Source organism: Sceloporus undulatus, chromosome 6, assembly GCF_019175285.1.
Source record: "Sceloporus undulatus isolate JIND9_A2432 ecotype Alabama chromosome 6, SceUnd_v1.1, whole genome shotgun sequence".
Taxonomy (NCBI): Eukaryota; Metazoa; Chordata; class Lepidosauria; order Squamata; family Phrynosomatidae; genus Sceloporus; species Sceloporus undulatus.
The window spans coordinates 157213271-157238579 of NC_056527.1; the positions used below are offsets into that span (position 1 = coordinate 157213271).

The following is a 25309-nucleotide window of genomic DNA, read 5'->3' on the forward strand; positions in this document are numbered from 1 at the left end:
GTGTATAGGAGTGTGCTGATAGGTAGTTTTAAAAACTTTGCCTGGAGTGTCCCAAGTATGGACTTACAAGTACAGATGCTTATTCAGTGTATTTTGTTTCTGCAGACAAACAGGATTGATGTTGTCAATTAACATTGGGGGGGGGGGGGGGGGAGGAAGCCAGTCATGCTTTTTTATATGGCATTATGCCATAATAAATAGGTTAATTTTTAAGGCGCAATTGTTGGTGTTACTTTTAGAAAATCAGCACCAATTGTATGACAACATGTATCATGAAAAAGTATTACTTTTATAAATTTACTTTATTTGTGGAGAAACAGTCCAGCTTCATGGACATTCGCAACAGTACAATGGAACCAAATTACAAGTACTCAGTACCATTTTCCAGCAAGATCAAACAAGTAATTTATCATTTACTTTCATTTCATTACCTAATTCAGCTCTTTACAGCCTAAGGATATATGTTATTAATATAGAAATAAAGTCCTCTATCAGTTTGGTCAAGAATCTGCTGGCATAGTTTCTACATGTGATAGCTATGAAATCCCAATAGCTAGAAACAGATTCTTTTCTGGTAACTGCATTCTGTTCTCACCTGATGCATTATTTTTCCTGTTGTACAATATTCTAGATTTGTCACACACCACTGATTTTCTTTGTGGGTGCTTTCTTCCTTTCCAGAAACTGGTTGTAATAATTTGCTGCAATCAGCAAATATGTTAATAATTGTTTACATGACATGTATTCTAATGCCATGAAAATGCTTTGACTTCTACATTTAGTTACCAACACTCCTCTGTCCAAATGAACAAATAAGAAAATAAAAAGGGATATGATAAAACCAAGCCTTTTGACCATTAATCCCTCATCCAAAAACCTTTCTCTCCATTAGTTATGGTGTATGATGACATTTCTGAGTTGCTGCTTTCGTGCCTGTTCTTTCTGAAAGTGGGTTTTGCGCTTGTAATGGTACTTCTAAAATCTTGTGTCTTTTTCTCAAGTGCATTAAGCCACTTTTGATTATACTGAGTCATATCACCAGTCTTCCTAAGACAGAGAAAAGGGTGTCCTTGCCCATATTTTGGCAAAGCCTAGAAAAGCTACTTTTTTGGATTACAAACTCCAAAATCCCTCAGCCACTGTGGCCATGAGTCTGCAGACCAAAAAATATGTTTTCCAAGCTTTCCTTCTATCTTGAGACATGTCTCCTGCTAGTTATTTGTTATTCTTATAAAAGAACAAAATCCTGAATACGAGAAAGGTTATCTACCAATGAGATACATTTAGATACACATACACATGCTCCAATAGCATTAAACTGGGATTACAAAAAGAGATCCAAAAAGAGAAATGGAGGTGAAAGTGATATTACATATCAAAGTAAGCAAAGTACAGTGTTGGATTATAACTCCCAGGAGCCCAATACAAAGAGCAGAGCCAAGTTAAAAATGCTTGGAGGTGCACTCCTCAAAGGACAGGGTGTGGCTATCACTGTCTTCCCAACTGTTATTTAGAGCTGCAGTCCAACAACATCTGGAAGGCTGTACATTGCTCACTCTGATGCACATCTGAATAGAAATATTGCTGCCCTTATCTTTGCTCTAGGAGAGTGCTTGTTCATGTTTGTCTTCTGTGTTCTCAGCAGTTTTCCCATTCCTTCTGAAAGGCAGCGCTTCTGGCAGCAGCACCTTCCCACTAAGGCACTCAGCCAACATTGGCACAAAGGTCTGCACATTTCTGCTTGCATCAGCAGCACATACTTGCTCTCTGAAGATTCCCAGGCACTTGTGGCTCCAGCCCACACCTGCTCAGGAGATGAAAGCTAAAGATTTACACTGCATGGTGTGACACCTAAAGGCCAAATGTAGGAAAAAAGACAGATGTATGGAAAGATAGACAAACAGAGGAGGAGGACATTTAGTGCATCATCCTGAAGACCCAACATGCATAACTCCAATCATCCCTGATCACTGACCAGAACTAAAAGGAGTTGGACATTATCAAGAGGACCACATGCTTCCTACCTCTGACTAGCTGAGAGTATGGCAACTTTGTAAGATGATTAACAAAGTTGAGCTAAAAGGTTTGTAAAAATTTGGAAGTGGAAGAAGGGCAAGATCTGAAATGTATGTTCCTGGAAGAAATGCTAAGCTGGAAGCAAGACATGGAGTACAGACAGCAGAGGTGGGCAACTGTAAAATGTCTCTAATCATTTTCTCCCACCATCCAACGAAACTGGAAGGCCACTTCTAGTTTCCCCCAAAAATGCAATTTTAAGCCAAAACAAGATTGGGAGTGGGGTGGAATTACTTCTGTGGAGCCTTCCAGAGGAGCAATTCTCAATTTTATAGTGCTGGGGGACTCCGTAGGCTAAACAAAAGAATTGCATAGTGTTCCTACAGACTGCACAATTTGTACATCATTATAGGGCAGGAATTACTTTCAACAGTACTCCTGCATGAAAGATGTTTGGCTCTGCCTAATAATAATAATAATAATAATAATAATAATAATAATAATAATTTATTTCTATACCGCCCTTAGTAGCTGAGATACTGAGGTTGCACATCAAGACAAATGAGAAGGATGTCCACTGAAAAGCAGAATCATAGGTGTACACACTCACAAAACATTATGCACAAACAGGGCCACTATGCTGGTTCTAAAGCACTGATTCCCAAACTTTGGTCTTCCAGATGTTTTTCAATTCAACTTCCAGAATTCCTGATTGTTGGTCAAGCTGACTGAGGCTTCTGGGAGTTGAAGTCCAAACAGCTGAAAGACTAAGATTTGGGAACCACTGCTTCTAAAGGGAATGAAGGACAACTCTATATACATCACTAGAAGGAGATAATATAGTAGTGTGTGGACATACTTCCCCTTTGCTAGTAATACAATATAATGTTTGCCAGCCTTTTTCTAACCTTGATCCAGAAAAAGGGCAAAGGGAGAGGAGACCTCCACTCCCCACTCTGCATTTTCATTGCGAGGAAATGAACAGGATGCAACACTGAAGAAAAGATACCTCCAAAGGAGGTTCTAAATGTTAGCAGTGAGAGAGGGGATCCTGCTTCGATAGAGGATTCAGCAGGTACACAAAGACACCAACTTTACTACCCATTTGTATTCTTGGGACTTTCATCTCCAGGGCTCCAGAAAAACTGTCAAGGAGGGGACCAGCTATTTCCCAAGGAACTTACCAAAAAGGAAGTGGTGGTTACTGCGTGCTGTAATCCTGGCATTTTCAAGGGAAAGTACTGCTGAAGGAAAAAGCAATTTCCAAAGAAGTCTGCCAGTCATTTGTGAGCCAGCCTAACAAAAACTGGCAGGGCTTCCTGTAAAGATGGTGCCTGTGCTGCTTTGTGAAGGAGTGGATGAGAGCCTAAGGAAACATCATGTCTTCACACTACTACTCACCAAAGAATATAGGTGAACTATGCCCTCTGCCACAAGGAAATCTGCTTACCCAATGCTAAGAACATGCTGAGAAAGTGACAGAAGGCTGTCCCTGTGAAAAGAATCCTGTGAATTACAGTATGTAGAAAAACAGCTCCCTTCTCAATCCATCTGATTTGTATCCCTCCTTTCCCTCCACACTGAGATTTAGGCAGAGATGGGAGGACCAAAGCATAGCAGGTAGGCTGACAGCACCCCTGAAGAGAGTGATGGGGCTGTGTCAACACGACATTTAAGCAATTTTGAAATGGAGCCTAGGGGAAAATCAGTGTGCATGCCACTGGAAACTGAAGCCTACTAAAAGTGAACGATTAAAGAAAGTGTGTGAAAGCTTGATGATGGTGGGGAATCCATTTTATTCACCTTGTGATATTTAGAATTTAAACCCATGCACCCAGATGAAAGGAGACCTGGCTTGAGTTACCACTTATACATGGTGAAATATGTGCATGGTTACAACATAAAACAAGAGATTTAAGCTCACATGTCAGTTAAAGAGCTGTCAACTAATATCTGTTCCCAACCACTTTCTTGGAAATAACCAAAAGACCAGAAGCAAACTAAGCCCTCAGCCCAGTATACAAGGCCATGGTGGCAAGGCACTGATGCTTCAGGCACTTATGGCATTTCTTCTCCCAAGCCAGATACGGCAATGAGCCAACAACTCCAATGCTGCCCAGTTCCATTCCCTAGTAAGAAACAAGGCCAGGCAGAAAGAGAATCAAGTGATGCTTGGCTTTAAATGCACAGTGGTGTAATACAAACCTCCTCCCATATTATCTGGTACATGACCATTCCAAAAGCACCTCTGGGCATGGCCTAAAACCAGCCAACTGGGAAGAAATGTTAACCTACAATTTCAATTTCTATGAAGGCTCCTTATCCCACACTTTGGTCACAGACAACTCAGTACCGTTTCTCTCTCTCTTTGTTTGTAATATTTATGCAATATTGGTAAAACTGCTCCCCCCCATCCAATGCCTCTTTTGGCAGGACCTGCATCTTCATCATGGATGCTTGTTCTCTCCATAGCATCTCCAGCACCACTGTTGTTTCTGAAGTCTCAAGGGCCAGGTTGAGCGCCATTCTTCTCCTGCCTAGAAGTGGTGATGGGGTGCTGTTTGTGGCATGCAGCTCACATCATTGCTTTCTGCTTCATTAATCCCTTCTTTGCTCCTTGGTGGATCTTTAAATCTAGCTTCCCTGTTTAAAAAAGGAAACAGGAGTGAGGAGGGGAGCCTCATGAGTGCTTATTTTTAAAGGTTATTTGCAATGTAAATCAGCTGTAGGCAACAAGATCTCCTCCTCGCCTTACTGTGTTGCTGTCACATTTGATTTTCCTGCTTGAGAAATCAGACATTTCCAAAAACTCCTCACTGGTGGAGTGACACAGGGAACTGTGAAGCAGTGTGCAAGAGGGTGGAGAGAAGGAAGGAAAATAAATACAGGGAGAGTGAGGAAGAAATTGGGGTGGAAACTAACAACCACAGCTGTCAGAGCTGCAAAGAGAAAAAAGCAATCATCATACTGAGGAAAGCAAACAAGCGAGCCTAAGGACTCAGGTAAAAGTGAGAAATAGTTGTCAGCTATTATAGAAGACAGAGGAAGTGAGTGGAAAGACATGCAGGCCCCTCATCGCACACCAGACAGACAGACAATTTAACAAGGGATGAGAGCAGACAGAGGGCAGCAGAGCATCCTGGAAACAGGCATGGCTGTTCTCAGGACAAAACATTCAGCCGCAAGTTTGAAGGTCAGAATCAGTAGCCAGGGTATTCAGTGTAAGGGAGGTTCCATAAACCTGCAGTTCTAGGTCAAACACTGGCCTATTCTGCTGTCTTCCTTCAGCAAGCATCCTTCACACCCTCCTTTCTTCGACCTACCCATATTGTATTGTGGTAATATTTTCATGAGGGCAACCAAAAGGCACAAGATTATGTACAACCTAGCTCTCAAGATACTCAACCTCTCATCATCACACAAGCTAGTGTACCATCAGGTCAGAAAGGGAAAGAGGGCAGGATTGGTCTTTTAAACCATCTCACCTGCATGTTGGAGAGTGGGCAAGGCTACTGCCAAAATGCTTATATAATAGCTCTAGAAGTTTCTGAAGATGCATTGCGCAAGTGCAGGATAACTCATATGTGTGATTCACAGAGACCACAAAGAAGTACATTTATTTGTTAAATTTATATCCTATCTTTCTCCTGACTGGGGACCCAAGGTAGCTTACCACAAAGTTTAAAAAACTGTGTTGATAGAAATGTTTAAATTAAATATCACATTAAAATGAGCAATCATTACAATTGTTTGAAATCATTTCAAAGACATAAACAATAAAAAACGGAGCACATATACACACCCATTAAAAAAACTGCACATAGTTAATCTCCAAATGCTTGTTTAAACAAAAAGGTCTTTTACTTCCTTGCAAAAGGAGTGCTGAGTGGGGTTCCTGTAGGAGATAATGTCACAGCCCCAGACACCCATCAAGAAGTGTCTAGACCACACAGGCCTGTGACGATGGTGCGACTGTGTGATAATCATCCCTCAAGGATTGCAGGGATTGGGCAATCTCATAAATATGGGGCCAGCTTGGAGAGTGGATCCATTGCAAGGAGATAAAGAGTCTTTCAGAGAGTCTGAAAGCAGCAGTTCAAACTGCTGTCAGAGGTCAGGAGCAGGGATGAGCTATGAAAACCCACCTCTGATTATTGTACATGTGTGTTCACTAATCCTTGATGGTTTTAACATAGTTCAAAACAGTGGTGGGCAACTTGTTGTTTTCCAAATGATGTACTGCAGCTCCTATCAGCTTTACACAGCATAGCCAATTATGAGAGCCACTCTCCATTCTTACTCTGTTATTGGGGTCTAAAGAGTAGTTCACAAACTGTAGCTCTCCAGATGTTTTAGTTTTCAGTTGTCCATACTCCCAGACAGCGTGGCCAATGGTCAGGGATTCTGGGAGCGGGAAGTCCAAAATATCTGGAGATGCAAAGATGAGAACCAATGATCAAGATCATTCACTGCCATCCAAATTGGAGACAGCAAGAGGAAAATAAGGGGGAGCGTGGAAATTCACCATCATCACGACTGAGACATCTATGTATTGTGTTGCTCCTAGATTACAAAGTATGATCAAGCTGGGACTGTTACTGAGCCAAGAGGCATATGCCTCAAACTTCATTACCTGATTAGTTGCTACAGTGCTTCCAGCTAAAAGAGCATTAGAATCACAGAATCATAGAGCTGGAAGAGACCGCAAGGGCCATCCAGTCCAACCCCCTGCCATGCAGGAAATCTAAATCAAAGCATCCCCGACAGATGGCCATTGGTCTCCCCAGTACTGCCAGCTGTCACTGGCACCTCAGTTCTTAAGAGTTACCATGATGTAACAGGAATGTTGCCTGTCTCTCTCTTCCTCACCAGGCTTAGATCAGCTGCAGATTTCCTAATTCTACTCGGGAGGGAGCGTATGGAGAAACAGAGGGAGACTAATGTATATGTCAAGAAATCCATGTCCTTTGTACCAAGCTACATCTTTTTTACTTTTACAGCCTGGGCACGTGCCCTGCCACCCTTTTCTGATGCATTCTGTCCTCCTTAATCAGCCCAAAGCAGCAGCTTCCCTTGGTCCACTGGCCATTGCTCCAGACAGGAACATTTGTCAGAAGGAGTCTGCACTCATTGATCTCTGCACTGTCAGGGCACCAGCTGACTTGAGACATCCTCACATCCATTATAAGCAGCAGAAATTCATTAGCTGCATCTTCACCCCCAAGAGATGTACATGCTACTTACTGTACAAGCCAAGCCAACTAAAACTGATCACTCAAAATGTTCAGAGTTCCACACATCTGAAGACACTCAGTGAGTCTTTAGCATTATGTGAAACAGCACAATACAGTCAAGACCAGTCAGCCCTTTCTCCTTCAATGTACATTTACCATCTGGACATTGCCTCCTTTCTGCTCTCAGGGCACCAGATCCCATCTGATCCTGGAAGTTAAGTAAGGTAAGTCCTGGTTAGTACTTGGTACAAGTATTTATAGTAGTACTATTAGCCAATGAATACCAGGTAATGTAGGCTATATTTCAGAGGAAGGAAATGGCAAAACCACCTCTGAGTATTCCTTGTCTAAGAAAACCTATGAAATTCACGGAGTCACCAGGCAATTTGAAGACACACACATGCACACACACTATTTATTCCCCATTACAATATGTCACGTTGGCTGGAAAGTTCTGGGAACTCAGTCCCAAAAGAATAACATTCTCCAGCTCTGCTCATACCAAACCTGGCCATTGGTTCCCCTTTCTTAGGATAGAGAAAGTATAACCTATGAGCTGCATACATCCCCCCATCTATTTTTGAGGACCCCAGGGCCACCTATCATCCTTCCATTTTAAACCTCAAACATCTTTTTGATCTTCAAATGGATCTCAGTCCTCCTAGGGTGTGAGGGGCAACTCTGCCTAGTATGTGTGTGTGTGGGGGATAATTTTTGCAGAAAAATCAGTGTAGTTGCAAAGGGGGAAGCAGCACTCTAAGCCCTATGGGTCCAATGTGGCTGCCTAACTTCTCATGGTTGTCCTGTCAGGGATGATGGGAGTTGTGGCTCTTCACCTGGCCTGGAACTCACCACCTGGTTGTGCACCACGCTGACCAGTTTTGGCCAGTTGTTATATCTTTGCAAGAGTTGCAGAGAACAGGCTGAAGACCCCGACAAACTCTCCAAGCCTTCTCACTCTTGCTTCCACAGAAGTCTTCACCCTTCTTCACCAGGGTCCTGCTGGTTCTTGTAGCTTCACCCAAGACACCAGACAACTCAGTAGTCTTATATAAAAGATCTACTTTATTCTACTATTTACACAGCTCCAAACAATACTCAACTCCTCACTCTCCAATCCAACTACTCACAACTACAACCCACAACATACATTGGGATGTATAGTCCTTATTATAGCCATATCATGGTACCACCTACTGTGGTCTGTTTCCACCCAGTAGGCGTGTACATAATTCCCATTGGTTCTCTTTGTTCATCCCACAATTAATGATTTCATCATCTCAGCCTTGACCACTTTACAATTGTCAGGTGTGTTCAATTATCCACTTTGCAATTCTTGTCCTTGGCATTCAGCACTTGTTAATTTTCTTACCATTCACACCTGTGTGGTTCTCTATTGGCTTCTGCTGAGTCACTCTGGCTTTCACATACAAGTTTTATTTCACTACTGTATGTCCCATGTTGCTTTTTCCTTAACATGTCCACCCCCTGCTATAGTCCCAATTCCATCTACAATCTTCCTGAGCCTACAATTCCCACCAGCTTTAACCAGCATAGCAAATAAGGAGGGAACTTGGAAACTGCAATCTATAGGCAGTCTATATGATTGCTGATACTAGCTATGCTCTCTGAAGGCAATGGGATTTGGAATCCAATATATGAAATATTACAAAACATCCCTCCATGTCTACCATAGTCAGTTGCTCATATCCCTAGTAATTATTTAACTCATGCTGAGACCCTTATGAGGTCTTTCATAAGTGCCTGCCTAGTAACTTCTGGCAGGGTGCACACTTGCCTGCGATATGGATGTCTCTCAAGCATATCAAGGAGTGGAGTACTTGCCCCCTCCCACCAACGCACCTTAGGCAACAAACAGAGCCAAAGCCAATGAAAAGTGGAATGCGATATGGAATTGCTAACTCTGAAGCAGAACTATAGGAGGTTCTGTCCAACTGCTGCTTTTGCAGAAGAACAAAAGGAACAGAGGAGAAGTGGCAGATGCCTCCACCACACATGTGCTTGTGGAAGGGGGGAGCCTACACTGAAACACTGACTTACTATCCATTTAAAGTATTTCTATATCACTTCTCAGCCCACAAGGGTTCCCAAACAAATAAAAACCTATTAAAACAATACAAAGATTTTTTTTGGGGGGGGAACCATTAAAAATACTCTCTAAAAACTCATAAAAGCAGTCTAGAAACAATCCTAGACTCCATTTTGGAACAATTAAAACAGCAATTTCAAACACTGAACGTCCTATGGAACAGCACTGAAGCGACCTCTACAATGCTCTGACCAACTCTATGGAGAAACAGAACAAAACCATACATGTGAATCATAGAGACCCTGAAGAAGTGCATTTGCCCATTACTGAGACTGTGATTGAACAGACCTGAATGTGTGAAAGCCTTCTGGGTGACATTTGTTGGTGTTGCTGTTGTTGTGTGTCTTCAAGTTGTTTCCAACGTATGGCGACTCTAAGGTGAAACTATTGTGGGTTTTTCTTGGCAAGATTTGCTCATTGGTGGTTTGCCAATGCCTTCTGAGTGTGTGACTTTCCCAAGGTGACAGAGTGTAATCAAATCAATCTGACTAGACTAGAGCTTGACTTCTAGTCCCCAAATCCCCAGCCAGCAGGCTGTTGTGGTGGTGGTGGTGTGCCTTCAAGTCATTTCTGACTTTTGGGGTTTTCTTGACATGTTTCTCCAGAAGGGGTTTGCCATTGCCATCCTCTTGAGGTGGAGAAAATATGAGTTACCCAAGGCCACCCAGTGAGTAAGCTGCAATTGAAATGAATCCCATGGCTGAGTTGGGATTCAAACCCTGGTCTCCAGAGTCACAGTCCAATGGGCAAACCACTACACCACACTGGCTCAGCCAGTATGGCTAACCTCTAAACTGAACATACTGTACATATATGTTGAGGAATGGAAGAACAGGAGGTTTTGCCTTTATGGACAGAGAAGGAAATAAAGAGCCTAGGCAAGGAAAGTGAATATCCTGAGAACCTTGGATCAACTTCCATCTACAGAATGCAATAAATAGGACAGGGCTTTATAACTTTACACGTTTCCCATCCTTTTGCAGCCCCCCAAGTTGTTCCTGGGTTTTGGGGGACCCTAAGAAATAGTGTGGAATCTGGTGCAAAGGACTGCAGTAAAACTATAGTCATTCCTATATGAATGGAAGAACAAAAGAGGATTCAAGCCATTTGTTATGTATGAATTTAATTAATTATTCAAAAATGCACTCTCTTTCCAATATCCATGCTGTTGGATAGACTTTCTACATAAATTTGTTTTTCCCCTTTTTTCCCCTAATGACCATTTCTCAACAGCTGCTCACATGCTGGAAATCTGAGTCCTTCCCAGTGTCTGCCTGTTCTAGTCCTTATCCCATCCTCTCCACCCTGCCACCCAAATCTTGAATGCTGCTCTCATTACTCAGATACATGAAATCACATTTGTAATGCATTTGGCCGTGGGCCTACATGTTGCTTCTTTCAGATTTAATCCCACGGGACACACTCCCTCACATCTCAGTAAGGGATAAATGTACTTTTGACAAGCAACAAACAGTATACCCAGGAATGCAGTGGAATCCTCCTCCAAACCTGTCTGGATAAAAGAAGCAGCTGTGGGGGATGGGGATGCAGAAGGAAGCAGAGTTTAGGCACAGTTTTTGTAAGGCTAATTTAACAGGGGAAAGACAAAAAACCCATTAATGAGACTTTGTTCTGACCTTGTTTACTTCCTTTGGATACAAGCTAGCATATCATGGCCAATACTGTATATGGAATATGGTGTTGTTAGTGGGTGGCTGAACTAGGCACTGCAAGGGATCTTGCAATGAACAATGGTCCAAAACACACTGCAGAAATAGTCCAGTTTGAGAACGCTTTAACTGGCCTGGCTGAGTGCTAGGGAATCCTGAGAATTATGGTTTATTGTGACACCAGAGCTTTCTGACAGAGAAGCCTAAATGTCTCAGAAAAGTACAGTTCCCCGAATTCCCTAGCATTGAACCAGAGCAGTTAAAGCCATCTCAAACTGGATTATTTCTGCAATGTGCTTTGGACTAAGGTGACCATTGCAAAAAGGATGTTAATAAGAGGCAAGGCTCTTGACCCTTTTTCTGGGGCTCCCAAGTCCACCTCAACTTCCCATTAAAAAAAAACCTGAGACAAAAAAAATGCACCTCCCATAACCACAAATGCTGTAGAAGTGCCCTAAAACATGTTTCTTTTAGTCTGTATCCCATAATCTCCCTAAACCTAAATAAAAGGAGTGATGTCTGAAGATTATTTTTATTTTTAAATTATTTTATTCATTATTATCCTGTCTTTCCCCCAATAATAGGACTCAAGGCAGTTTGCAACTTATTAAAAAACAGAATAGATTAAAAACCATACTAAAACATCCGTTCAAAAATATAAATATAAATGTTAATCAGCCAGAAATAGAAGAGAACATTTGGGGTACATCTGGAGTACATTTTCAGCTGTTTTTCCCCCCCAGTGTGGCATAGTGGTTTGTGCATTGGGACTATGACTCTGGAGACCAGGGTTTGATTCCTGCTTGGCTATAAAACCCACTGGGTGAGCTTGGGCAAATCATATGCTCTCAGCCTCAAGGGAAGGCAATGGCAAACCTCCTCTGAACAAATCTTGCCAAGAAAACTCCATGATAGATTCACCTTAGGGTTGACTTAAGTCAAAAACAACTTGAAGGCACTATTTTGTATGTTTTAATTATATTGTTTTAATATTGTAAGCTGCTCTGAGTTGGGAGAAGGATGAGATATTATTATTATTATTATTATTATTATTATTATTATTATACTATCATTCCACTTGAACTGCCATGGTTCTGTCCTATGGAATCCTTCAATTTGCAGTTTAGGCAAGGGCATTTAGAATCCTTGGCCAAAGAGCTCTAATGCCTCAACAAAGTATAGGTGCCAAGATTTCACAGGATGCAGCCATGGCAGTTAAAGTGGAATGATAATGCTATAACTGTGTAGTGTAATGGGGCCCTGTGACTGTGGGGAACAAAAAAAAATTTATCCTGACTGCAGCTGCCCACCTACTAGACACAAAGAGGCCTATGATTTTTGATAAATTGCATCTGAATTACAGTAGTTATAGTCTCAGTATTACTGCACTCTTTCCCCTTCTCTTCAGCAAGAACGCAACAGTAGACTGCTGCGATCAAAGCCTAGAGGATTTTCAGTCCCTGCACCCCTGTCACTAACTATTTCTTGATGGCCTGGAATGATCAACCCTACCCTCCACCCCTGCAAACAAACTTGCTGTGGCCAGCAACTAGCCTTCCTGTTGCCTAACCCTGCCAAGAGGGACAGTGGTGAGAGCAAGGCACTCTGGCAGCCTCTGGCATAGGCAATCTTCTTCCAGTCTGTTAGGTCTGATCCCTCTTCAAGCAGGAAACTGTCACTCTTGAAAGAACGTGCTGTGACAAACTTGGGAAGAGTTTGTACTGGCAGCAGAAACACATTCTCCTTCACAGAACTACAAACAAAACACACACACACACACAGCTCCAAGTCCATCTATATGTTGCTCACTCAGTAAAGAGTAGAAGAAGTGACTTGGTGAGCAGTCCTGGCATTAGCACACAAAACTTTTGAGGAGCTGCCTGAACCTCAGCTGATTTTGAGATCTCCACTGATGGTGGAGTATTCTGGGAGCTACAGTACAAATATGTAACCTTCCCAAGCTCTGCAAATCTCACAGTGAGCTCTTCCTCTAATCCTCACCAATAAAATACACTGTGGTTAAACTACTTACCAGGTGTGTCCCTATTCAGCATTGTACAGCCACAGCTGCCAGATCTGTTCTAACAGCTAAAGAGGCCCATTTGTTTGGGAGACAATGGCATGGCAAATGCCAGGAAACCAGCCCACATAAAGACACGTTAATCTCTGTTTCTACCACAAACACAGGAGTGTGAGCAAGTTATTAAAGCCAAGGACATACAATGAGAAAATGGCAAACTCTAGAGGGATATAAATGCAGTTTACTGAACAGTGGAAAACTAGAATTACTTTGTCACACTTTCCAAAATTTTACTTCCATAACTGTGATGTGGAGATAAATGGTTGTCCAAAAAGCAACGAAAGCAACAATACGATGGAGAGATGGCTTTGAACATTCACATTAACTGTTACCCTGTCTTAATATTTCTTTACTGTTCATTAGGTACATTTATGTCCTGCTTTTCCTGAAATGAATTCAAGGTAGTGTACATGTTTTTAACCACTTGATTCTCACAACAACTACTCCATCAGACAGATCAGGCTAAGAGACATAACTGGCCCAAAGCTGCCCAGTGAGTTTTTTGGATCAGTGAGGATTAGAAACTGGGTTTCCTAAATCATAATCCAAAACTGCAAACAAGGACAGGCAACTTCCAAAGATTGGGAGGTGCATCCCCAAAGAGCCATCCCTACCTCACAACACTCCATTTTTCTTACTGCATTTTTTCACCTACCCCAAAAAGGCCAATGACACTGACAAAGTCCCCAGGGATTAAGGTTAATTTCAAGCTACTTTTTGGGCTCATGGGCTTGTTTTAGGTTTACTGGTGTTTTTCTTTTTCCCAAACAAGAAGTTATTAAATGGTGTGTCTGTGTGTGTTGTGTGCCTTCAAGTGGTTTCCAACCTTATGACCCTAAGGCAATCCTATCATGGGGTTTTCTTGGCAAGATTTGTTCAGAGGAGGCTTGCTGCGCTGTAGTTTTCCACCCCAAACCACATCAAGGAATGCTGCATGTGGCAACTTTAATAAGAGTCTCGCTTCCCCTTGAAAAGAGGCAGAGTGAGGAAGATGACTTTCTGGCAGAGGGAACAGTAGAAAATCTGTCTGCAATATGTTAGAATCTTAAAATGGTGATACAGGCAGCACCTTGCAGATTAGTTTAGTTAGTTTGCATGCCTACACAAAAGACCACTGTTTTCATCAAGACATGTGGAGGATCAAATAGCAACTTCCCTACTGAAATATGAAGTCAATAGCTTTTTCAGATCTGTCTTTTGTGTCCAGCAGATTTCTTTGGTCCATTGTGAAATAGTAAAAATGAAGAAATAAAAATGCAATACCCCTTCTATTAGCAAATTTGTGAGAATAAACTAGAGAATTGGGCAGAAATTAATAAAATTAAATTCAACATAGACATATGTAGAATTCTCCATTTAGACCACAAATACCAAATACATACGTACCAAATACATATGGGGGATACTTGCTTGGCATCACTACATGGGAAAAGGATCTTATTATAGCGCACCCGCGTCATATGCCGGTGTGCTATACACAACAGAAAAAGAACTAGCACACGCACGCCACACCATGCTGCATGGAGCTTGAGCATACATGGAATTTGCCATACATGGGTGAGTCCGGAATCAACAACACACTGTATTCTTAATCATAAGTTAAACACAACACAGCAGTGTAATGCTGCATCCAAAGAAAACAAATACTATTTTAGCCTGCATTAATAGAACCATAGTTTCCAAGTCAAGAGAAGTATACTGGACCTGCCATATTGGTGGGCTAGCTATCTGTGGATTCGAGTGCCCATGGATTGCCATGTCCCATTTTATTCAATGCCAGTGCATGCATGATGAGTGCATTAGTGTGGCTGCACTACTGTGCACATCTCTGCCATTCAATAAAATGGGACACAACCATCCATGTTTTTTTCCATCTGCAGGGACCCCCCCCCCCCCAGAACCGAACCTTTACGGATAGGAAGGGATCACTGTAATGATCCCATTACATTCTGTACTGGTCATCATCTGGAGTACTACATTCAGTTCTGGGTGTCTCATTTTAAGAAGGATATAGACAAGTTGAAGCAGATTCAGAGAAAGGCAAGAAAAGATTATATGCAGAAAATGAAACAGATGAGGGAAGATTGAAGGAGCTGGGCATGTTCAGCCTGGTAAAAAGAAGACTGAGGGAGTGACATGGTTCCACTCTTTAAATTCCAAAGAGGATGGGACAAGGTTGTTCCTCCCTGCCTCACTGGGCAGGATCACTCTAATGGTTTTAAGTTACAGGAGAGTAGATCTCAAGTAGAACATTAGAAGGCACTTCTTGACAGTAAGAGTGGAAGCATCAGCCTGGAGTGATGGTAGGGTTGCCTTCTATGGATGCCTGCACATGCCCAACTCATCCTTCATCAAGTGCCATGTTTGATTATCATATTTTGACTTGTTAAACAATAGTTTATTGTGACTTCTGAACTAGCAAGTTGTGAATTAAGTGTTGTTTACAAACCAGGAATTTTCTTGAAGATGCAGAATCAAGTGGAGGAGAGGAAGTAGTGGAACAAAAAGGGCCAAGGTTTATTGCACTGAAACCATTATATATAAGTTGAGAGATTTCTTTAATGTAACTCACTAAGGAAGACTCCATGCATAGCAATTTTCAGGTTAAAAAAATCAGGTTTTTATTTGCTGTTTTCCCACTTTCACAGGGGTTCTGAACCCCTAACCCCAGCAAATGTGAAGGGGCCGCTGTATTCCTCCCCTAAATTCTCTACACTCCTTTTCTAATGTTGGCTATCAAAACAACTGTAAACATTTGGATGAAAGCCTGTAAAAGTTAAAGCTCTGCCTCTCTATGCCTTTCTGTCCTAAAAAAAGATAGACAATTTTAAGCCTCCAAATATGGCAGCTCCTAGGAGCCGTGGACAGCAGAGCCAATGGTGAGAAATCATGGGAGGTGTAGTCATCTCCTGAAAGCCACAATTAGTACCTCTGCCTCATAAACTCCTCAATCAGAGATGTTGTAAATGTTGTCAATAATTTACTAGGGAGTGTTTATATTATTTATATTGAGCCTAGGTTTACCTGATAACAACACAAGCAGCTTTCTACTCTCCCATCACCAGCAAGGACAGGTGGAAGCCATGAACCCTGAAGCAAGCATTGTCTTTTCGAAAAGGAGAAACTGAAGAGGAAACAAATGCTGAAGATACATTTGCATCTGTGTGAACACACACTATTGTGAAAAACTGCAATAGACAAGCTGAACTCATTAGGGCTCAGATCACAATCTGACAACAGGAGCAACATCAGAGAGCAGCCCAAGGCTCTTAGACAGATGCCAGTGGTCCCATTAAGGCTGATTGCTGGTACTTTCCCTAGAATTCCATTAACCCTGGGTAGCTGGGTCTGAGGAGCTGTCCTTTAAATTCTCTACAATAAATCCAATGGATACATCATTCCAGGCTCTTTGGAAAAATTAGGTGATGGCATCAAGCTGCCTGAGGCTGCTGGGGAATCTAAGAGAAACCAATGATGCTGGAAGAAGTGCCACCAACCAGGAATTAGCCAGGAACCCTTTCAAAACTTGAGCAGAGAACTACAACTTACAGATCTTGTGTTTGCCTTGGATGGGAAACTTCACAATCATCTCCTGGGGATCAGTACAGATGAACACAAATGGAGAAGATGACTCCTGGCTCAGCTGTGGATACTAGAAGAGGAAAAAAATAAAATAAAAGCAATACCATCATAAGCACCATAAAGAGATGGAAACCATCCTATCCAAAAATTAAACCGATCAATAGAAATAGGTTTGGAGTAGCCACACAACAATTTAGAATTTAACATCAGGGAGCAGCTCATCCTCCTAAAGAGCTCTTGAGCACATACATTCAGAGGATGGTTTCATTTTTAAATGGAGTTGTACTGCATACAGAGAAACCCACACAGCTAGTGCTTAAGAGGAATAAATGTGGTTTCATGTGCCTGCAAATAGCTCCAAAAAGGTTTTGCTGAACCTTTGCAGCCATGGAGAAAATGGACCATTCAGGAAGAGCCTACGTTCTTTCCCTACGTTTTCAGATTTCATTACAAATGAAAATAAACAGAAGTGCACACTAGTGTTCTCTAGAAGCCTTTTTGTTTGTAACCTATAAGGGGGAAAAACATACAGGCCGCATTCTTTCTACCCAATTGCTATATAAGAAATAGGTGTTGCCCACCTATTGCCCGCCAGTGTTCTGGCTGAGTGGAAAGACAAAGAAATGATCCACAAAGAATTAGCATTTATGTTTAAACTTTTTAAGGCTAAACTGACCTTATGACTATTAGTATTACTGAACACTTTCAACCCAATTCACATTAGGTTACATATGCTTTACACCTCCATCCAGCCAACAAGGTTTCTGATCACAAACCTGAGAAACAAAGCCATGGTGAAGAGGGAAGATGGAAGACTAATATTCTTTAAAGTTGTGGCAGGAGGAACCACCTTCCAGATGTGCCTTTCTGGCATCACTCCATTTTATCGAAAAGCAAATGTTGTATTTGGACATAGGCAACAAATAGGAAATGGAACTCATTCTTTATTAGGAGGAATAAGACAAAGATCAAGGTCTTAGGCTGCAATTAGCATGCTATTTATTTATTTTATATCACCTCTTTCTTGAAGTGGGACCCAAAGACATTTATTCCTGACGAAACATCAGGAATAAATTGTTCTAGAACATGGCCACATAGCCCCCAAAAACCCACAAAAAATTAAGTCTGTACTTTGTTTGTGGACAGCGTGGTAGTATAAGTAATAAAGGGGAAACCAAATTTCTGTGCATAAGTCCTGCTTGATCATCCTTCAGTCAGCAGACTGTGTTAGTTTGACAACAAGGGCCATTTTCCTGATTTTAAGAAACCATCTTTGTCCCCTCTTTTTGTTTTGTCATGAATATACTATCTGCTGTTAACAACAATAAAATTAATTCTTTCTGTAAAAGATTGTTTCTGTCTTTTGTTAGAGAAAGAGAGAAGAGCTAACATCGGAGTGCCACAAATTGTTCGCTTTGTTCTTTGGGATATGGCTTTGAAAAAAACAGTGCAAAATTCTCTCATGTATTCACAGGCTTACTACATGCAAGTGGTCTGCCTTCTTACAGTTCAAGCAGACTGAAGTCCTTCAGGTAGACAAGTTTCATACTCTTTAGGGCTTTAAAGCACTTTGAATTGTGCCAGAAATGCAGCCACAGGAAATATTAGCAGAGTGAACATCCCTCTGAGAGCTGCTTTCAGATCTCTGAAGGAGATGCAGAATAACAGTGCAACTACAGAGAACAGAGCTCTTTCAGTCAGCTGCCTTTTTGTTTCTCACGCAGGGAAACTGAAAAGGGCTAGACTGTTAAGACAGACATCACAGCTGGCTTTCCACAGAACATGTTGGGTAGAGAGAGAGACAGCCTGTGGACTAAAACAGGGAAGACACTTTGATGTTCAACCAAACTCAAAGCACACCAGCTCTCTAAAGATGAAGTCAGAGATTCATTGCCAGCTAAAAACAAGGAGGAAGTCCAAACTATCTAGCAGAGCACGGACTGAATCAATACACCGTATCATCTTAAAAAAAATAAAGAAAATAATAAAGGTGGGGTCTCTGCAAGACTAGAAACTAAAATGTCCTAACTGCATCATTACAGCAAACCTGGCAAGGCTCTGAGTACCAGTTACTGCTGCTGTGTTTGGTTATTATGCGTATCTTGTGTGCACTTCAGCATGGCATCAAAAGGTCCAGACTGACTTTTGGTATTTTATGGTTTTGGGGCCTCAGCATTTACAATTGTCTACAGACCTGTATGTTTCGGTCTGTGAACATTTCAAAAGTCTGAAAAAAGCATGCTCATCTATTTTTACCAAAACAAAAAAGATAGGTTGTAATAAAATGAATTGTATTTAAAATGGATGCAATAATGTGATATAATAATCTAAATAATAATGGATTCAATAAACTAAAGTAAGGAGCCCTGACGGCACAGTGGTTAAATCCTATTACTACAGCCACAACATTGTAAGTTCAATCCTAAATAGGGCTCCAAGGTCCACTCAGCCTTCTACCCTTTTGTAGGTTGGGAAAATGAGTACCCAGCTTATTGGGGCAATTGGCTTACAGATTGTAAACCGCTTAGGGAATGCTAGTTCACTCATAAGCAGCATATCTGCAATAATCGATTCCCACTTGGCCATGAAGCAAGTCATACTCTCTCAGCCTCAGGAGAAAGCAATGACAAACCTTCTCTGAACCAACCTTGCCCTGAAAACCCCATGACAGGCTCACCTTAGGGTTGCCATAAATCGGAAACAACCTGAAGACACACAACACACAATCTGATGACTTTCCACGAGTTAAGCAAATGCTACATTTCTGTTTCATTCAATTGATTTTACTTCTCCCAGTCAGAAGTAGGCAGAGCAAACTATGCTGGGCACTGCACCTGGACAACTGGTATGCCTAAGGGCAACAGGCAGAGTTCAGTGGTAGAGCATGGGCTTTGTATGGGTTTAATCCTCAACATTCCCAGTAAAAGTGATCTCAAGTTGTAACCAGATCGACACCCTGGAAAACTGCTATATAATATTGGGCAAACTGGGCTAATAACCTGACTCGCCTCTAAGCCTAAAGCAATTTAAGAAGTTAATATACTCTGCTCTCTCTCTCTCTCTCACACACACACACACACACACTGAAACATGCATCCCTCTAAGATTTAATCAGGTACTGATAATACACTTTCAAGCCTTACGCCACAGCCCTGACAGCTAAAAAACCTGCTTTATTAAGGAGGGGAAAAAGAAGAAGAAAAACTGAGACTTTGTGTTTCAGGAGATTAAATTTGGTATCCAATATCCAAGTCAACGCTTTCTGTAGTGCTACTGTGAAACTGACAGACACAACAAACCAATTCAGCTAGACATCTTACCTTCATTTATCTGCAACTGAAAAATTAGAAGTCAGAAACAAACAAACAAATATAATACCATTCCATTTGTACGAAAGTGGGCAACTGGGGGGGATGTTCACCCACCTGTCCTTACCTTTCCTTATTGGTACCTAATTGATACCCAAAACTCACAACTGGAAGTGATGTCTGGTTGTAATTTCTAGGTATTCTGGGGATGGATGGGATTTATTTGAACATCTAGGATGTGTTTCAAGCTAATCTGAACTCTTAGTGACTAACTTTTAGGGAAGGTTGGTTATTTATTTATTTATTTATTTATTTAGGGTATTTATACCCCACCCTTCAGCCCTAAATGCTCTTTAGGTTGTTTTTGTGGAGATGGCAAGGGTAGGAACTGTAAACTGTATATAAAGTGATGCAAGTATTAAGTAATCTATTCTAAAGATAAAACACAGGAGGAGAAAGCATAGTGTTTACAGCAGGAAATTGTAATTAAAGTTGTAGAGAAAAGCAAAAGAGCTCTCAACCTAGCCACTTGAAGCCTCTCTCTTTATTTCCACATTCACTTTTGTAAAGCTGATCTTGACAAGTATCTGTGTAACAAATACGTGCTTTTTCAGTGCTGGCATTTCAGCTATAGGGTACACAGATGCAAGTGTGCATTAAGCCAGTGCTTTTGCTTATAGCAAGTGTCTGCAACCAAGCCATGAATATGGAATTTGGACTGGATGGAGTGGGCTCTAGCCTGCATAAGGTTCTGCCACAATAAATCTTGCCAGTCCTCACAGGTATCAGGAGATGTTCCCTACTCCTAGCATGGGCGAGATTCAAGCTGGAATGAAATCATCCAACTCTGCCTTCCTGGATTGTCTGCCATAGCTGGCATGTATAATTTTGTAGGCTCTCACTCAGTAATTTACTACATTTCAACACTTGGGTACCTCCATGGAGAGCTGGAGTTGATGCAGAGCTGGCAGCAAGAAGTGGAGGATAGCCAACCTTTGTGCAAATCCAACACACCACATGGTACCTTTGTGTTTTCTTCCCATCCTCCAAGAGTTCTGGCCTATGATTTGTGTGGCAAGTTCCAATCCAAGGATCCGATTTCTTTTTAAAGAAAAGTTTTAAAGAAAATGTTCTTTTTTAAAGAGGAGACAGGCTTTAAATATAGAATGAGGGAAGCTTTTACAGTATATGAGGTGTGTGCTCTAGTTATATATTTTAATTTTTGCATGTTTTATGTCATTTTATACTGCTTTTAGTTAGATAATGTTAACTGTTTTAAAAGTTTTATTGCAAAATTTGAAATCAGTTTTATCTGTGGCCCTTCTTGGGTCTCTTTCTGAGAGAAAGGCAGCATAGAAATAAAATAAATAAATAAAAATAATAAATAAAATAAATAATTTTTGGCTGAGAGGCAATAATAATAATAATAATAATAATAATAATAATAATAATAATAATATTTATTTATTTATTTCCTGCCTCTCCCTTCCGGGATCTACGTAACAACAGTCCAATAAAACAGATATACCGACAATTATTTATTATTATAATAAAATTTCCTCTAATACCCTTAACCTTCCCTCCTTCTGCTAAAATTGCACATAAACATCAAAATACAATATGCCCAATACAGTGTATTTAGTTACAATTTTTGTAATGAAGGATCGACACAGGTCGAATTATTCCAAGAGACCATCAGGAGAGGCGGTGAAAGAGTGAATGGATAAATTTGGTTAATTCAGCTGGAGCTTAGTCTGGAAAGGCGTGCCAGAAGAGATCCATCTTTATCGCCTTTTTAAATGCCTCCAAAGATGTAATATGGCGGATCTCTTCCGGCAGGTCATTTCATATTTTGGGAGCAGCAGCTGAAAAGGTCCTTTGGGAAGTCACCACCAGCATGGTTTTCTTTGGCTGTAGTAGGTTCCTCCTAGAGGACCTGAGTGCACGAGAAGGATTATATGGGAGGAGGCGTTCCCTCATGTATGCTGGACCCAAGCCATGTAGGGCTTTATAGGTAATAACCAACACCTTGTACTGAGCCTGGAAGCTAATAGGCAGCCAATGAAGAGATTTCAATATAGGTGTAATAGGGTCGAATTTAGCTTTACCTACAACCAACCTGGCTGCCATATTCTGAATAAGTTGCAGCTTCCAAACGTGGCACAAGGGTTGCCCCATGAAGAGCACATTACAGAAATCAAGACGAGAGGTTACTGGTGAATGTACCATCGTTTCTAGGTCCCTCTGCTCCAGGTAGGGTCGCAGCTGGAGTATCAGCCGAAGCTGATAACAGGCACTCCTAGCCATTGCATCAACCTGGGAAGACAGCTGAAGCAACGAATCCAGAAGTATCCCCAAGCTGTAGACACAGTCCTTTAGGGGAAGTATGACCACATCCAGGACTGGTAAACAAATCTCTATACCCGGTGCAGGGTTTCCTATAGCGAGTACCTCCGTTTTATTTGGATTCAACTTAGGTTTATTTTCCCTCATCCAATCCATTACTGATCTCAGACAGTCATTCAGAGGGGAGATGCCTTCCTTGGTCACTGAAACAGTTGGAGACATAGAGAAAAGATTTGGGTGTCATCAGCATATTGATAACACCCCGCCTCATGTCTCTTGATGATCTGGTAATTACATTATAGATTATTTCTTCACATAATCCATTATGTAATCACCACAAGGCATGAGTAGTGGTCAACTCGAGGGTAGTTACCAACCACAAAAGTGTAACCACCACAAAATGTGCCCATGGCATTTGTTTAGGAAAAGTAAACTCACAAGAAATAAAAATGATTATTTGCCAAGGCAACCAACGGTATCTTCCACTATCTAAGGTAGGCATTTTAGTAAGTGATGGAGGACCAAACATCAAAAACAACACTTCAGCCCATTCTTCTGAGATGTCATGGGTAGGCTATGCAATTTCCTCCACAACTCTCATGATTTCTGGAAGTTTGGGGGTTCAAACTTTGCACATAGCAATACATTACTTTTTTGGGAGTACAATTCCTAGAATCCCTGAGTCATTTTAATAACTTCTGCAATCCCCTGGCTTCCATAACTTATTCTACAGCTCCTATCTAAGCCTTAGAAGCACTGCAAGTCTTCTCTCCCCAATAAGAAATTACAGAATTACCAGGTGCTAAGTAGCATTTGCTAAATGTATTGGACTACACCACCCATTATCACCACTCAAGACCAGTCACTGGACATGCAGGTGGACATTGCGGAAGCTGCAGTCCAAGGAGACATCAGGTTTTGCTGATATCCCAAATGAGCTATTGCTATGGGAAGTCGAAGGCTTTCATAGCCGGCATCCATAGTTTTTTGTGGATTTTTTGGGCTATGTGGCCATGTTCTAGAAGAGTTTCTTCCTGACGTTTTGCCAGCATCTGTGGCTGGCATCCACCGATGCTGGCAAAACATTAGGAAGAAACTCTTCTAGAACATGGCCATATAGCCCAAAAAAACCACAAAAAACTAGTGCTATGGGCTCCCTTTCTATCAAATGTAGTTGCAGAAAAAAACAGAACAATATTCTTTCATGCCTCATAAAGCCGCACAGCTGTCAGGCTAATATTACAGGTAATTAATTACTTAGTAGGCATTTTCTTCTCTGTTCTTGCAGGAAATTGCTTACCATTCCAGCAAGAAGACATCTCTTTAGCAAAACAAAACAAAATAATAAATGCATCAGGATTTGGGGGGCTTTTTTGGGGGGGACGGTGGCAAAAGGACTGAGTGCCAGAGCCAGAGAAAAATATGTCAATGCTTCTCCCTTGAGAAGAAGCAGAACAAAGCCTACTGGTAAAGGGAGGAACCTTGGCTGAAACTCCATTGGTTTTCACAATAGGGCAATTGCTACTGATTACAGGAGCATTAACAAGGTGCAATTTCCATGCCATGCAGTGGCACAACTTGGGAAAGTTATGTTTTTGTTCCACAGCTCCCAGAACCTCCCAGCCAGCATCGGTATTTACTATGCTAGCTGGGGGGATTCTGAGAACTGCTTTCCAAAAATATAACATTTCCAAGATCAGCTCAAATCCCATGTCTTGGGAGTTGGGTTTCTGGCAAAGCAACCTAATTACTGACTCAGCCCACCCCTGACACTGAGGCCCGGAAAGAGGCAGTCTGGGAATTTTAGGAACAACCGCATGGTCCCAAGCCCTAGTGCGCGGTGGTGGCACCATCATGGCGTGGCCCTGTCCATGTGGGGGCTGCATGATGACACAAGCGCTGCACAGTGTCCGCACATTGTGGCGCAGTGCTTGCATCATCAACATGCAACAATGCACCAATGGCGCATTCATGGCATCTGCCGCGTGAACCAAAAAGAACCTGCTTTTAGTGGGTTCTTTTTGGTGCGGAGGGAGGCCGTGTGGTTTGGCTGCTGCGGCGTCCCTCAGGAGGAAAAACGAGCACCTCCAGCCCGCCCTTTTGGGATGGTCTGTCAAGCCCCATAGTCCCCAAATGATACCAACATAACATAAACCAGCCAAGTAGAATACTCTAGGTTAGGCAACCCAGTGTAGGACTGCAGCGTTTAATTTTAAACTGGTATACTTTGTTGCATGTTTTAAATTTATATCTGGATGATTTTAATGTGTAATGGTTGTTTTGAACTTATATTTATGTGCTATCATAGAATCACAGACTCATAGAGTTGGAAGAGACCACAAGGGCCATCCAGCCCAACCCCCTGCCATACAGGAACTCTCAATCAAAGCATCCCCGACAGATGGCCATCCAGCCTCTATTTAAAGACTTCCAAGGAGGGAGATTCCACCATTCTCCAAGGGAGTGTGTTCCACTGTCGAACAGCCCTTACTGTCAGGAAGTTCCACCTAATGTTGAGGTGGAATCTCTTATTCTGTAGCTTGCATCCATTGTTCTGGGTCCTGTTCTTTGGAGTAGCAGAAAACAGGCTTGTTCCCTCAATATGACATCCCTATCATATCACCTCTTAACCTTCTCTTCTCCAGGCTAAACATCCCCAGCTCCCTAAGTCATTCCTCATAGGACATGGTTTCCAGACCCCTCACCATTCTAGTCGCCCTCCTTTGGACACGCTCCAGTTTCTCAATGTCCTTTTTGAATTGTGGTACCCAGGTGGGGCCTGACCAAAGCAGAGTACAGTGGCACTATTACTTCTCTTGATCTAGACACTATATTTTTATTGATACAGCCTAAAATTGCATTGGCCTTTTTATCTGCCACATCACACTGTAGACTCATGTTCAACTTGTGGTCTACTTGGATTCCTAGATCCCTTTCACATGTAGTCTCATTCAGCTTTAACC

General features: G+C 41.7%; 1 protein-coding gene across 3 annotated transcripts in view; it reads right to left on the reverse strand.

Annotated features, from left to right (window-relative positions):
* Positions 1 to 265: 265 nt before the first annotated feature.
* TRIP4 (thyroid hormone receptor interactor 4) overlaps positions 266 to 25309 on the reverse strand; it is a 52132-nt gene continuing 27088 nt past the window's right edge. Inside the window, exons 12-14 of one of the 3 annotated variants that reach the window (XR_006104639.1) lie at positions 16660 to 16762; positions 4453 to 4659; positions 266 to 1851 (exon numbers count right to left, since the gene is read on the reverse strand). Coding sequence is in view for 2 of the 3 variants with exons in the window: in XM_042475139.1 (XP_042331073.1) it covers positions 16158 to 16234; positions 16660 to 16762 (180 nt within the window). In the remaining variant the exon portion in view is untranslated. Of the gene's footprint in view, positions 1852 to 3792; positions 4660 to 16134; positions 16235 to 16659; positions 16763 to 25309 lie in introns of those variants that run through there. The other 2 variants (XM_042475139.1, XM_042475140.1) reach the window with 2 other exon arrangements.